Raw genomic sequence first — 14621 nt, forward strand, 5'->3', positions numbered from 1 at the left:
TTCTCATGAGGTGGCCAAAGTATTGGAGCCTCAGCTTCAGGATCTGTCCTTCCAGGGAGCACTCAGGGCTGATTTCCTTAAGAATGGATAGGTTTGATCTTCTTGCAGTCCATGGGACTCTCAAGAGTCTCCTCCAGCACCATAATTCAAAAGCATCAATTCTTCGGCGATCAGCCTTCTTTATGGTCCAGCTCTCACTTCCATACATCACTACTGGGAAAACCATAGCTTTAACTATACGGACCTTTGTCGGCAAGGTGATGTCTCTGCTTTTTAAGATGCTGTCTAGGTTTGTCATTGCTTTTCTCCCAAGAAGCAGGCGTCTTTTAATTTCGTGACTGCTGTCACCATCTGCAGTGATCAAGGAGCCCAAGAAAGTAAAATCTCTCACTGCCTCCATTTCTTCCCCTTCCATTTGCCAGGAGGTGATGGGACCAGTGGCCATGATCTTGGTTTTTTTGATGTTGAGCTTCAGACCATATTTTGCGCTCTCCTCTTTCACCCTCCTTAAAAGGTTCTTTAATTCCTCCTCACTTTCTGCCATCAAGGTTGTGTCATCTGCATATCTGAGGTTGTTGATATTTCTTCCGGCAATCTTAATTCCGGCTTGGGATTCATCTAGTCCAGCCTCTCGCATGATGAATTCTGCATATAAGTTAAATAAGCAGGGAGACAATATACAACCTTGTCGTACTCCTTTCCCAATTTTGAACCACTCAGTTGTTCCATATCCAGTTCTAACTGTAGCTTCTTGTCCCACATAGAGATTTCTCAGGAGACAGATGAGGTGATCAGGCACTCCCATTTCTTTAAGAACTTGCCATAGTTTGCTGTGGTCGACACAGTCAAAGGCTTTTGCATAGTCAATGAAGCAGAAGTAGACGTTTTTCTGGAACTCTCTAGCTTGCTCCATAATCCAGCGCATGTTTGCTATTTGGTCTCTGGTTCCTCTGCCCTTTCGAAATCCAGCTTGCACTTCTGGGAGTTCTCGGTCCACATACTGCCTAAGCCTGCCTTGTAGAATTTTAAGCATAACCTTGCTAGCGTGTGAAATGAGCGCAATTGTGCGGTAGTTGGAGCATTCTTTGGCACTGCCCTTCTTTGGGATTGGGATGTAGTAGACTGATCTTCTCCAATCCTCTGGCCATTGCTGAGTGCTTTACAGCATTGGACTGTCCTTTCGCTTCCAGGCATTTCCGCAACTGAGCGTCCTTTCGGCTTTGGCCCAGCCGCTTCATCAGCTCTGAATCTACTTGTACTTGTCCTCCGCTCTTCCTCAGTAGCATGTTGGACGCCTTCCGACCTGAAGGGCTCATCTTCCAGCGTCATAACTTTTATATGCCTGTTGTCTTTGTCCATGGAATTTTCTTGGCAAAATACTGGAGTGGCTTGCCAGTTCCATCTCCAGGTGGATCACGTTTAGTCAAAACTCTCCACTATGACCTGTCCATCTTGGGTGGCCCTGCATGGCATAGCTCATAGCTTCTCTGAGTTTTTCAAGCCCCTTCGCCACGACAAGGTATTGATCCATGAAGGGGCAATGTATTGTACTATGAAATAAGAAGATAGTATTGTACATGATAAAAATTTAAATTATTTTTCCCCTGACCTGCACACTGATGACAGACATTGTTTGGATTGGGGGCTTTTCTCAATTTCCGCAGTCACACAATCAATCCATCTGTAGCTGAACTGGGTTCCACACAGTCACAGAAACAAATGAACCAAAAAAGCCCCAAAAAGGCAAAAAAATGAGTAAAACAAACGTGCCAAAATTAATCCATTCCGGAAGTCTGTTTGATTTCCGAAATGTTCAGAAACCAAGGCGCAGCTTCTGATTGGCGCAGGCGCCCCGGAAACAATAGCTGACAGCCGCATTGGACGTTCAGCTTCCAAAAAACGTTCGAAAACCGGAACACCCACTTCCGGTAATTCATGAATTAAATTCATATAAACCTGCCAATTTTAAAAAATCCTCACCTACCTGCCCAGCCAGTGACCCACTTCACTGTTTCCCAAAACATCCAGGGGGCTGCCCCTCTTGTCAAGCACAGAGCCTCCAACTCATCCCCCTCCTCTGGGCGTCTGGGGCAGGGAAACCCCCCACCCCACCCCACCCCACAGTCCTTCTTTATGATGGCAGTTATGACAGAGTAGGGGGGGGGTCTGGCTGCCGAGCTGGGGCTGGTCTGATCCTTCTCCTCCCTGGTTTCAACAGCACTTCTGACTCTTAATAGAATCTGTCGGGTTGAAATGGGTTCCAAGGGTCATCTAGCCCAACCCAGGAATCGCAGGCAAGGATCCCCTGGCAGGCAGAACGCCACTCGGCCTCTGTTTATTTATTTGTTTATACTGGGTTTTTTTTGGGGGGGGAGTTTTGAACGAATTCCTATGCCCCACAAATAATCCAGAGATGCATTTTAAATAAAAGGACACATTCTACTCATGTAAAAACACGCTGATTCCCGGACTGTCCGCAGGCTGGATATGGAAGGTGATTGGGCCGCATCAGGCCCATGGGCCTTAGGTTGCCTACCCACGGTCTAGGTCACCTCCCTCCCTCCCTCCTTGTGCATTGCAGATTTGCAGATTTTCCCGGGCTTCTTATTATAATTATGGTGAACTACCACTGAGCCCAGGGCTTGCTGATCAGAAGGTCGGCGGTTCGAATCCCTGTGATGGGGTGAGCTCCCGTTGCTTGGTCCCAGCTCCTGCCAACCTAGCAGTTCGAAAGCACGTCAAATTGCAAGTAGATAAATAGGAACCGCTACAGCGGGAAGGTAAACGGCGTTTCCATGTGCTGCTCTGGTTTGCCAGAAGCGGCTTTGTCATGCTGGCCACATGACCTGGAAGCTATATGCCGGCTCCCTCGGCCAATAATGCGAGATGAGCGCGCAACCCCAGAGTCGGTCACGACTGGACCTAATGGTCAGGGGTCCCTTTACCTTTACCTTACAACTCCCATCAACCCCAGACAGCTTGGACATCGTTTATTATTATTATGTTATGAGGAAAAAACAGCTCCTTTTGCCCTGGAGGAGGGCAAATGTTGTCCCTATTTTCAAAAAGGGGAAAAGAGAGGACCCAAACAATTACCGCCCAGTCAGCCTGACATCAATACCAGGAAAGATTATAGAGCAGATCATTAAGCAAACAGTCTGTGAGCACCTAGAAAGAAACTCTGTGATCACTAAAAGTCAGCATGGGTTCCTGAAAAATAAGTCATGTCAGACTAATCTGATCTCATTTTTTGACAGAATTACAAGCCTGGTAGATGAAGGGAACGCTGTGGATGTAGCCTATCTTGATTTCAGCAAGGCCTTTGACAAGGTGCCCCATGATATTCTTGTAAAGAAGCTGGTAAAATGTGGGCTAGACAATGCTACCATTCAGTGGATTTGTAGCTGGCTTACTGACCGAACCCAAAGGGTGCTCATCAATGGCTCCTCCTCATCCTGGAGAGTAGTGACTAGTGGGGTGCCACAGAGTTCTGTCTTGGGCCCAGTCTTGTTCAACATCTTTATCAATGACTTGGATGATGGGCTTGAGGGAATCCTGAGCAAGTTTGCAGATGACACCAAATTGGGAGGGGTGGCTAACACCCCAGAGGACAGGATCACACTTCAGAATGACCTTAACAGATTAGACAAATGGGCCAAAGCAAACAAGATGAATTTTAACAAGGAGAAATGTAAAGTTCTACACTTGGGCAAAAAAAATGAAAGGCACAAATACAGGATGGGAGACACCTGGCTTGAGAGCAGTACATGTGAAAAGGATCTAGGAGTTTTGGTTGACCACAAACTTGACATGAGTCAGCAGTGTGATGCAGCAGCTAAAAAAGCCAATGCAATTCTGGGCTGCATCAATAGGAGTATAGCATCTAGATCAAGGGAAGTAATAGTACCACTGTATTCTGCTCTGGTCAGACCTCACCTGGAGTATTGTGTCCAGTTCTGGGCACCACAGTTTAAGAAGGATACTGATAAGCTGGAACGTGTCCAGAAGAGGGCAACCAAAATGGTCAAAGGCCTGGAAACAATGCCTTATGAGGAACGGCTTAGGGAGCTGGGTATGTTTAGCCTGGAGAAGAGAAGGTTAAGGGGTGATATGATAACCATGTTCAAATATATAAAAGGATGTCATATAGAGGAGGGAGAAAGGTTGTTTTCTGCTGCTCCAGAGAAGCGGACACGGAGCAACGGATTCAAACTACAAGAAAGAAAATTCCACCTAAACATTAGGAAGAACTTCCTGACAGTAAGAGCTGTTCGGCAGTGGAATTTGCTGCCAAGGAGTGTGGTGGAGTCTCCTTCTTTGGAGGTCTTTAAGCAGAGGCTTGACAGCCATCTGTCAGGAATGCTTTGATGGTATTTCCTGCTTGGCAGGGGGTTGGACTGGATGGCCCTTGTGGTCTCTTCCAACTCTATGATTCTATGATTCTATGATTCTATGATTCTCTATCGGTAGGAGAAAATAAGAGAGGCCAAGCAGAGACTATTGAGAAGCAAAGCGGCTAATAAGCCTGATTTTTATTGAACTGTTGCAACTGTATCCTCACTCCCCACATGCGGGAGGAACCCGGAACAAAAGTGCACAAGCTCTTATATAGACTTTTGAAATCGTCCACCACCCCCACCCCGGAAACATCATGCATATGTCACAGGAGGCGGGTCTCCAGCAGAAATCCTGCCTGCAAGGATACTTGATAATGGTCACTGATTGTATTACCTGGGCAGCCTGGCCATTATTTGGTAATGGTAAATACTCAGTTCCCGAACCCAGGTCACAGGCTCACCCTATTCATACACAGATAGGGCCTTAGGACAGGATTTGTGAGCACAGAGACAATGGGGAGGTTTTCCCATTTCCTTTGTCCTTGCAGAAGAAACATTTGAGGTCAATCTGGGAGAGTCAAAATGATTTCAGGACTTTTTTTCCTGTACTGATTCAGACACGTGGTTTATACAGTATATTTATGTATGTATGTGTTTGGCTGGTACATTTATGAACATTTATTTTATACATTAGAGTTAGACCATATAATTCTCATAACATACCTACAGAAATACATACAATTATTTATTTATTGAGTTTATATACCGCCCTATACCCAGAGGTCTCAGGGCGGTTCATACAAAAAGATAACAGTATATAAAATAGAATAAAAATAAAAGCAATAACCTAATAACACTACAATGATAAAACCCAACATTTCACTACAACTCCTGTCAGCCATTCTGGCTCCCAATTGGAGTTATACTTCCAAAACATCTGGATCAGGCAGCATATTGGGGGGAATGGCTGCTCGAGGGCACCTGTACCCCCCCCCCAACTCTTTCTGTTTCAGCCACCTTGTGAGGAGACCCCAACCCCTCAGAGCTACGGTTCTCAGCACCGTTCACAAACTACGGTTCCCAGGATCCCTGGGTGGTGGTGAGCCACAATTGCTCTTCAGCAGAGAAGGGCTCCCAAAGTGAACCAGTAAGAAGCCAGATGGGCGGGGTATAAAAAATTGTTGTTGTTGTTGTTGTTGTTGTTGTTGTTGTTGTCATCGCCTTCCTGAGTGGCAGATGAAGATGATGGACCATGCAGAATTGGTGAAGCTGATGGGGAAAATCCAAAACCAAAAAGACTGGAGTAAATTTGTACAATATCTGAAGGACAATTGTAAGCAATTAACAAGACTAGCAGGGTTGCAATAATAAGACTTGTAATGTTAATGATTATTACCTTTTTATATTTATTTTTTTAAAATGGTGATAACTGGAAGAAATGAAACATAAACTGAAAGAGGTAGAAATGCTATAATGTAAAAATGAATTATGAAAACTATGAGGCAGGAGGGAGGGAAGTCGACAAGCTCGTACGAGCAAACAAGTAAAGAGTTGATTAAGGATGTGTTTAAATGTTATAAAATGGAAATTCAATCTATATATATATATATAAATGTTCCCACTGCGTGCGCGGATGTAACACCCTTCCTCCATAACCGCTGAACTGAATTCCAACAAATTAGGACACAACGTACCTTGCCCATCAGGGAGGGATCTGTCATAATTTTGCCCCCCCCCCCAAGCACACCTTTCACACCTAAAATAATGATTAAACACACAAAAAAGTGGCGTCCAAATTAGACATCACCAGCAGAAGGTCTGAAGACTCCAGCAACATCCAATAGAAAGGCAGGTCGCACGCTGCTGCCTCCAAAGCCGCGCCACCAGATGACACCACAAAATTCCACAGTAACCAATTGAAAACAGGCCTTTTGCAGCAACAAGGCCCAACATTGCCCAGCAGACTGAATAGGCCGCAGCAGATTAGGCCGCTTTCCAGACTAGGCCAAGTGGAGGTAGGGGCCTGACTGGGGCTGGGGGGCAAATAGGTCATAGGTTGGGACAGAGTGGGCCCAATCACAGGAATGAACCGGAGGATGGGGGGAGGAGGGACAGAACAGGGTGAGGGGAGACACAGGGATGCGCCTATGTAAACATAACAAGCGAAAAACAGGTGGACTCTGAAGGTGAGGGGGGTCTGAAGGGGGACTCTGAGGCTCCATTTAACAAACTGAGCCACCGCAACACGTGGCAGGGCCAACTAGTAAAAATATAAAAAAGGAGAAGGCATTGCTGTCATGTGGCAGGGAGTTCCATACGTTCCCTGCATGGCAGGGGGTTGGGCTAGATGACCCCCTGAGGTCCCTTCCAACCCTACAATTAAAAGTCGCTTTTTGAGTGCTGTGTGAAGCAGCATTTGTTGAGCTATTGCTTAGTGGCCCTCAGAGGGTTGGTTTGTTTATTATTATTATTTACCGCTTTTTATTCAAATAAATGCCAAAGCGGCTTACACACAAAAGATTAAAAAATAACAATGGAACTACAACTCCCATCAGCTCCTGCGAGCAAACAAACCAAAAGTAGCCGGGAATCTCGGTTAAATTTATACTAGGCCGGGGGAACAGGCCTTCCACCTTCTTTCTGAACTCGGACTCCCGTCATCCTCCGCCGCCGCCCAAACTGGCCGAGGCCTGACGGGAGATGTAGTTTCCAATTTCGCGACGCTCTAGCCGGCTCGCTCTTTCTCTTCTTTCCAGGAGCCGCGACGCTCTAGCCGGCTCTCTCGAATGCCTCTTCCCCCCTCCCCTTCCCGGAGCCACGTTTCCGGCCCGGGAGTTTCTCCTTCCGCCGCCACTGTCATGGCAGACTCGGGCAGGGCGAAGAAGCGGGCGGTGGGAGCGGGCGGGCCCAAGCGGACGCGGCGCTCCCCGGAGCCGCCTGCCTTCGACCCGTGGGGGTGGGGGGACGCGGAGTGGGACTGGGAGCTGCCCCCGCCGCCGCGCAAGGTCTGCTGGGAGTCGGAGAGGCTGGCGGCGAGGGCCCCCCGCCCCCCTTGGGAGATGGCGCGGGGCTTCCCGCCCCGGTGGAGGGGCAGAGGGCGTGGTGTCTGGGCGGGGCCCTGGAGGGGGAGGGGTCCTCGCAGAGGGAGGAGGGGCCGGGACCCGTGGGGGGGAGGGAGCACCCCCCACGAGGAGGAGGGGGAGGAGGAGGAGGAGGAAGACACCTGGAGGGGTCCGAGCAGAGGGGGGAGGGGCCCAGATCTATGGGGGGGAGGGAGCACCACCCACGAGGAGGAGGGGGAGGAGGAGGAAGACACCTGGAGGGGGAGGGGTCCTCGCAGAGGGGGGAGGGGCCCAGATCCATGGGGGGCAGCGAGTCCCCCCCATGAGGAGCAGGAGGAAGAGCCCGGGAGCGGGAGGGGTTCTCGCAGAGGGGGGAGCGGCCGGGATCCGTGGGCGGGCGAGAACCCCCCCCAGGAGGAGGAGGAAGAGCCCGGGAGGTGGAGGGGTCCTCGAAGAGAGTTGTGGGGCTGGGATCAGTGGGGCGGAGAGAATCCCCCCCACGAGGAGGAAGAGGAAGAAGTGCCCCGCCAGCAGCAGCAGCAGGAGGAGGAGGACCCCTTTAGCAGGAGGAGCCGGTGGGGCAGTCGGGAGAGGGAGCCTCCCTCGTGGGAGCCGTTCCCTGCGGCCAAAGCCCCCCGGAAATCCCACTGGGGTGGGAGCCCCAAGAGGGAAGCAGGGGTGCGGGTGCTCCTGACGCCGCCAAGGCAGGCCAGCCTGGAGCCGGGGGGCTGGGGAGAGGGGGACTCGGCAAGGCATGGGGTGAGGGAGCAGCGGCCGCCCCCTGGCAGCCCCCCTCGGGGAGGGAGCTGGTGGGGCGAGCCTGAGAGGAGGGATGGGGTGAGCCCCGGCCGAGAGGAAAGGGGCTGGGGGAGGCCGGCAGAGGAGGGGCCCCGGGAAGAGGCCACCTGGTGGAGCTCGGAGCACGGGGGGGTCTTGGACAGCCTCGAGCGGCTGGCTTCAGAGCAGGGCGGGGACGAATGGCGGAACCCCGACTGGGTCAAGGACCAACCTGTGAGCGTCACTCGGGGCGGAAGCCAGAGCGGAGACCCCGAGGCCTGGGGCAGCCCTGAGATGGAAGAGGAGCTGGGCTGGGGCGCCGGCGAAGAGGACGGCGTTTCCGGCAGCTCTGCGGTGCCGGCGGGCTCGGACGGCACCTGCTCCGCGCCGCAGAAGTGGACGCCCCGCCAGGAGGTGGTGGACTTCTGGGTGAGGGTTTGCCACACCTGCCTGAGCCTCCGGCAGAGGAGGACCCTCATGTCCTTCTGCCCGCGCCCCACGCTGCCCGACAGGAGCCACGAGACGCCCGCCCTCAACCCCGACTTTGCCAACCTGGGCAACGCGCCGGAGCAGAGGATGCTGTTGGGCGATGCCCAGAAACTGGGCTGGCTCCAAGACGAGGTTCTGGACACGCTGGCCCCGGCCATGAACCTCTACGAGATGGCCGAAGAGGCCCTGGAGAAGCGGGAGCCTGTCGACCCCCTGGAACTGCGGGGGTGGGCCCAGCGCCTCCTCCGCCTCCTGGGCAGCCTGAGCAACCGGCTGACCCTGCACCGCCGCGTGAAGGTCCTCCGCGCCATTAACCCCCGGCTGCAGGCCATCTGCTCCAAGATGAGCAGCCGCAACAGCGACGGGATGCTCTTTGGCGAGGACAAAGTCCAGCTCCTGAAGGAGCTGCTGGCCAGGTTCCCCCAGCTCTCCCAGAACCCCACCCCCTACAAGCGGACCCGCAGGAGCCGGAGGAGCAAGGTGTACAGCAGCAGCAACCAGCCCCAAGGCGCAGGTAAGGCCGCCTTGGCCGCAGCCCAAGCCAGTGCCCACCCTCACCCGACATGTTGGGCTGCGACTCGGGGCCAACGGGAGTCCAAAAGGTTAGGGGGGGGGCCAGCATGTGTCTGTCAGCCTCTGAGTCTCCCTGAATGTAGTTGGGCTACAGCTCCCAACACCCTGGAGACCCAGCAGGAAGGAAATTTCAGGAGCAGACACACATTTAACATTTTGGTAGGGACGTGGGTGGCGCTGGGGTCTAAACCACTGAGCCTCTTGGGCTTGCTGATCGGAAGGTCGGCAGTTCAAATCCATGCGATGGGGTGAGCTCCCGTTGCTCGGTCCCAGCTCCTGCCAACCTAGCAGTTCGGAAGCACATCAAAGTGCAAGTAGATAAATAGGTACCGCTCCAGCGGGCCTTCTCGGTGGTGGCGCCTGCCCTGTGGAACACCCTCCCATCAGATGTCAAAGAGGAAAACAACTACCAGACTTTTAGAAGACATCTGAAGGCAGCCCTATTCAGGGAGGCTTTTAATGCTTAATAGATTACTGTGTTTTATTTTTCTGTTGGAAGCCGCCCAGAGTGGCTGGGGAAACCCAGCCAGATGGGCGGGGTATAAATATATTATTATTATTATTATTATTATTATTATTTTATTATTATTATTATTAATGGTGTTTCCGTGCGCTCTGGCACTCGTCACGGTGTCCCGTTGCACCAGAAGCGGTTTAATCCTGCTGGCTACGTGACCCGGGAAGCTGCCTGTGAACAAACCCCGGCTGCCTTAGCCTGAAAGCGAGATGAGCGCCACAACCCCAGAGTCGCCTTGGACTGGACTTAACCCTCCGGGGGTTCTTTACTTTTGTCTTACCTTAAACTTTTAATGCAGAATAGCACCAGCCCACAAGGGTTATTTTTGAGTCTATAGAAGTTTGAAAACCCACTTTTACAAGAACCGAAGAAGAGCGTGCCAGCTGTGTGGAAGAGCTCTCTGGATTTCAAGTAGGCCTCCCACACCCCAGAGCAGCTAGGGCTCCTTTCTTTAAGATGCATTGGCTAGCAATAGCCAAAGGCACTGAGCCCTGTGGCCCATTCCATGGCGGTGCTACTCCTTGTGTCTTAATGGGAGTCATTGTTGCTAAGCCTTCTTCCACTTAGCTTAGCTGGCCATTGGGAGGACCAGCTGTTTTTCATTTTTTCAGAGCGGAAGGGGCATGTTGCTTCCCGTTGAACAGCTAGGGGAACTTTTTTTCTTTTTGCCCCACAGCTTTGGGGAGGCAAGTATCTCCTCGGTATCAGGAAGCTCAAAACAGGGTCTTTCCTGGAATCAAATTCCAAGCTGTATTATTAACATCAAGGGACGCGGGTGGCGCTGTGGTCTAAACCACTGAGCCTCTTGGGCTTGCCGATTGGAAGGTTGGCAGTTCAAATCCCCGCAACAGGGTGAGCCTCCCATTGCTCTGTCCCAGTTCCTGCCAAGCTAGCGGTTTGAAAGCACGCCGGCGCAGGCCCCATTGCGGCGGGAAGGTAAACGGCGTTTCCGTGTGCTCTGGTTATTGTCACCGTGTCCCATTGCGCCAGAAGCAGTTTAGTCCTGCTGGCCACATGACCAGGAAAAGCTGTTTCTGGACAAACGCCGGCTCCCTCGGCCTGATAGCTGCCTTTGACTGGACTTAACCATCCAGGGGTCCTTGACCTTTTACCTTCTATTATTATCATTATTCTTATTTACATCTCTACCTGACTTTTTCCACGAAGGACCTCAAAGTGGTGGGATGCTTTGCTTCAAGGAGGAGTTCCAGCAGACACAGACTGTCTCACAAGGTGAGCTCCAAGCCGCACAAATGATACCACCTTGTTTTGGGTGTTAGGAGCTCAGATATATCAACTAGGCCCCAAACGGCTCCTGAAACCAAGGTTACAGTTGCCAAAACGGAATGTGCAGTTGCCCTTCTTTTTATGCCTTAATTTTCAAATGATGGCCTGACTGTGATTTATTCTCAGTTAAACATGGTGCTGTGGTCTAAACCACTGAGCCTCTTGGGCTTGGCGATCGGAAGGTTGGCGGTTCAAATCCCCGTGACGGGGTGAGCTCCCATTGCTCTGTCCCAGCTCCTGCCAACCTAGCAGTTCGAAAGCATGCCAGTGCAAGTAGATGAATAGGTATCGCTGCGGCGGGAATGTAAACGCCATTTTCATGCACTCTGGTTTCCGTCACGGTGTCCTGCTGCGCCAGAAGCAGTTTAGTCCTGCTGGCCACGTGACCCGGAAAGCTGTCTACGGACAGACGCTGGCTCCCTCGACCTGAAAGCGAGATGAGTGTCGCAACCCCAGAGTCGCCTTGGACTGGACTTAACCGTCCAGGGGTCCTTGACCTGTTTCCTTTTACCGTACTTCTTTTTCTTAACGATGACACAGACCATTAATAATGTAGGAATATTCTTCACAACGGTGAGCAGGGGAAAGCGGAGGCAACAATGCGCTATAACGCCGTTCGCTGCTCCTGCTCAGGCTGCCCAGAAAAAGCATTTTTGTTCCAGAAATCCATTCCCCCCCTGTGCGGATAAACTCTAACTGATGAAATTCTATAGGATCTGGCTATTAGTGTGTGAAAGCAGTCCAGATCTGGGGATCCCCAGATGACTATCGCAGTATGCGCATGGCGGAATTCGAACGCCGATCAGGGATAGCTCAGTGGCGGTAGAGTTCGTGATTTGCCCCCACAAAGTCTGGGGTTTTCCTTTTGCAGGTTGAGGTGGCAGACTCCTTCACTGCAGGGTTTTAAACGGAGATCAGGGGTCTGTTTCCCAGGGGCTTCGGTTCAGGGGGCTGGGCTAGATGACCACTGGTGCCCCTTCCCCCTCTACAGCTCTGTGATTCTGTTATTCCAGGTATCTGGGCCGGCACAGATAGCTCCCTACCCGAGACCCAGCCGGGCCATGCGCTGAACTGGGCAGACTTCGGTTCCTGATCTGTCGGGGAACGGGGCGGTGGAAAAACCAATGGCGTCCACTTGCCAAACCCCCCCCCCCCGTTCTCAGGGGCTTAACTGGCCCCACAGACGCCCAGAAGGAACCCCCTCTTACCAAGAGCAGAGGGAACTATTTTTGCAACAGAAAGTGGGAGCAGAGGGGCCTGGAAGCCGGAAGCGGACCATTCCTCTCGATGGAAGAGATCCCCCAGCGCTTGCCCCCCCCCCGCCTGCTCAAGAGTCTGTCCCTTGGCAAGCCAAGCAGGGCCACCATTGAGCAGTTGGGGGGGCAGCAGGGCAGAATGGGATCCCGGGAGCCAAGAAGACGACTCTTTCGAACACGACTCTCCCCAATCCTCTCTTGACTCTGCCGCAAGACTGTCTGGCCCCCTGGGGGGGGCAAGCTCAAGCAGGGACGGTTTAACACCCCCCCCCCCAGTGAAAGGCCTCTTGGTTTTTAAGAGATCAGACATTCCATTACAAGAAGATTTTTTTCTCCCAACGGTGCAAAACAGTTTGTGTTTGAACTTGATTTTTGTTCTTGAAAATTTTCTGTGGTTTTAATTTTTTTTTGGGGGGGGGGTGCTTGCTGGCACCAGGAAAACCTGGACCCCTCCTTTCCCCCCTCCCTTTTCAATGCCTTTTGCCTTGCAACAGAAGGGGGCACCCTTTTCAACTCTTGGGCTTTCCTGCGTTTTCGTTTCCTGACGGAGGCGTCTTGTGGTGGGGAGTTTCCAGCTGGGCTAATCCTTTTTTTCGCCTGCTCCCCCCCTAAAAAAATAAGTTTTCGCCTGGGGGCAGGAAACAGAACCTCCATGGGACTTTTTTTTTTTTTGCTGACAGTTTTCCCGTGTTGGATCTCTGACGGACACCCAACCCAAATTGGCTGCTTGGCTGAAGAAACCACATCCCGGCGGTTGAGGTCTTGGAGGAGGACCCCCACTCCAGATTAAGAGGAGCACGCTTGTTCTGTTTCCTGAAGGATGTTTGATGGATTCCTGCAAAGAGGATCCCTGGGAACCGACCGATTGCTTTTCGGCTTGCAACCGAAGCGGCCCCTGCGGTGATCGGAACCGGAGCAAGACCTCGGAATTCTATTTCTAATGGTTGACCTTCTGTAGTTGAATAAATGTTGTTTTGCTTTCACAAGCTGTGTCTTTTGGATTAATGCTTCCCCATCGCACCAGGAAACACCCCCCCCCACTCCCCAATTAAAATAGAAACAGAATTAAAAATGCACAATGGAATCATGGCTGTCGTTTTGAGATGTTGGAAGAAAGGGAGCATTCGCCTACAAAAAGGTGAACCGTCTCGCCTGGAATTGACCTGCATGTCTCTGAGCTTCCCTGTATTTTCTTTTTCTTTTCATTCTTTCTTTTTTGAAATAAATTCTTACTGGTTTTACAAAAGCAAAATATATACCGGGGTGGCCAACTCCCAAGAGACTGTGATCTACTCACAGAGTTAAAAACTGACAGTGATCTACCCCTTTTTGGGGGGTTCAGGTCAAAGCTGTTGAGCTTTTTTTAGGAAGGGGAGCCCTGTATGTTTAGCCTGGAGAAGAGAAGGTTAAGGGGTGATATGATAGCCATGTTCAAATATGAAAGGATGTCATATGGAGGAGGGAGAAAGATTGTTTTCTGCTGCTCCAGAGAAGCGGACACGGAGCAATGGATTCAAACGACAAGAAAGAAGATTCCACCTAAACTTTAGGAAGAACTTCATGACAGTAAGAGCTGTTCGGCAGTGGAATTTGCTACCAAGGAGTGTGGTGGAGTCTCCTTCTCTGGAGGTCTTTAAGCAGAGGCTTGACAGGCATATGTCAGGAATGCTTTGATGGTGTTTCCTGCTTGGCAGGGGGTTGGACTGGATGGCCCTTGTGGTCTCTTCCAACTCTATGATTCTATGTTGTTGGACATGCTTGATATATACGAACACAAACTGCAATAACAGATCTCTATAAGAGAGATTCTCCCAATCTCGAGACTCCGCCCCCTTCCTCTCCATGGGGGTCCCATTTTAAACATCTAAAACTGCATATTCATCCAGACTCCAATTTTTATATCACAATTTTTGCACTACAAGTGAGTCAAAATTCTGCTCTTGTTTCCTTCTGCTTACAGTGGTCTGCTAAACAACTTACACATTTTCCCCATTCTTTTATAAAGTTTTTCTCTCTCTTTTCCAGTCAGTTTTGCCACCTCTGCATAATCTGTCAGCTTGATTTGCCATTCCTCTCTGCTAGGGAGTTTGATCTTTTCCCCAGTTCTGGGCTAATAACATCCAGGTGGCCGTTGTTGAAGAGTTACTTTAAACAGAGCTTCTCTGTATTTTCAAGCCATAAAAGCCCTTTTTGGGGAATGCCTGGAAGATTCCTATTTGGACCCAAAAGAGAAGGAAAAGGAAGGGGAGAGAGGAAGAAAGGAATATATAGAGAGAGAGAGAAGGGGAAGGAAGGAAGGAAGGAAGAGAAAAAGATAAGAGAA

General features: G+C 51.0%; 1 protein-coding gene across 2 annotated transcripts; it reads left to right on the forward strand.

The window, feature by feature from the left end:
* The first annotated feature begins 7174 nt into the window (after nt 1-7174).
* Nucleotides 7175-13284, forward strand: LOC118085972 (uncharacterized). 2 transcript variants are annotated; one of them, XM_088673121.1, is made up of 3 exons: nt 7175-9179; nt 10923-10988; nt 12056-13284. In XM_088673121.1, the coding sequence occupies exons 1-3, from the start codon at nt 7196-7198 to the stop codon at nt 12133-12135; spliced, it is 2130 nt and encodes a 709-aa protein (XP_088529247.1). In that variant the 5' UTR covers nt 7175-7195; the 3' UTR covers nt 12136-13284. The 2 variants fall into 2 exon arrangements, with proteins under 2 accessions (XP_088529247.1, XP_088529246.1); XM_088673120.1 differs by having other exon boundaries at nt 12979-13284.
* The last annotated feature ends 1337 nt before the right edge of the window (nt 13285-14621 follow it).

This window comes from Zootoca vivipara, chromosome 6 (genome assembly GCF_965207765.1).
Source record: "Zootoca vivipara chromosome 6, rZooViv2.hap1.1, whole genome shotgun sequence".
In the NCBI taxonomy this organism is placed as follows: domain Eukaryota; kingdom Metazoa; phylum Chordata; class Lepidosauria; order Squamata; family Lacertidae; genus Zootoca; species Zootoca vivipara.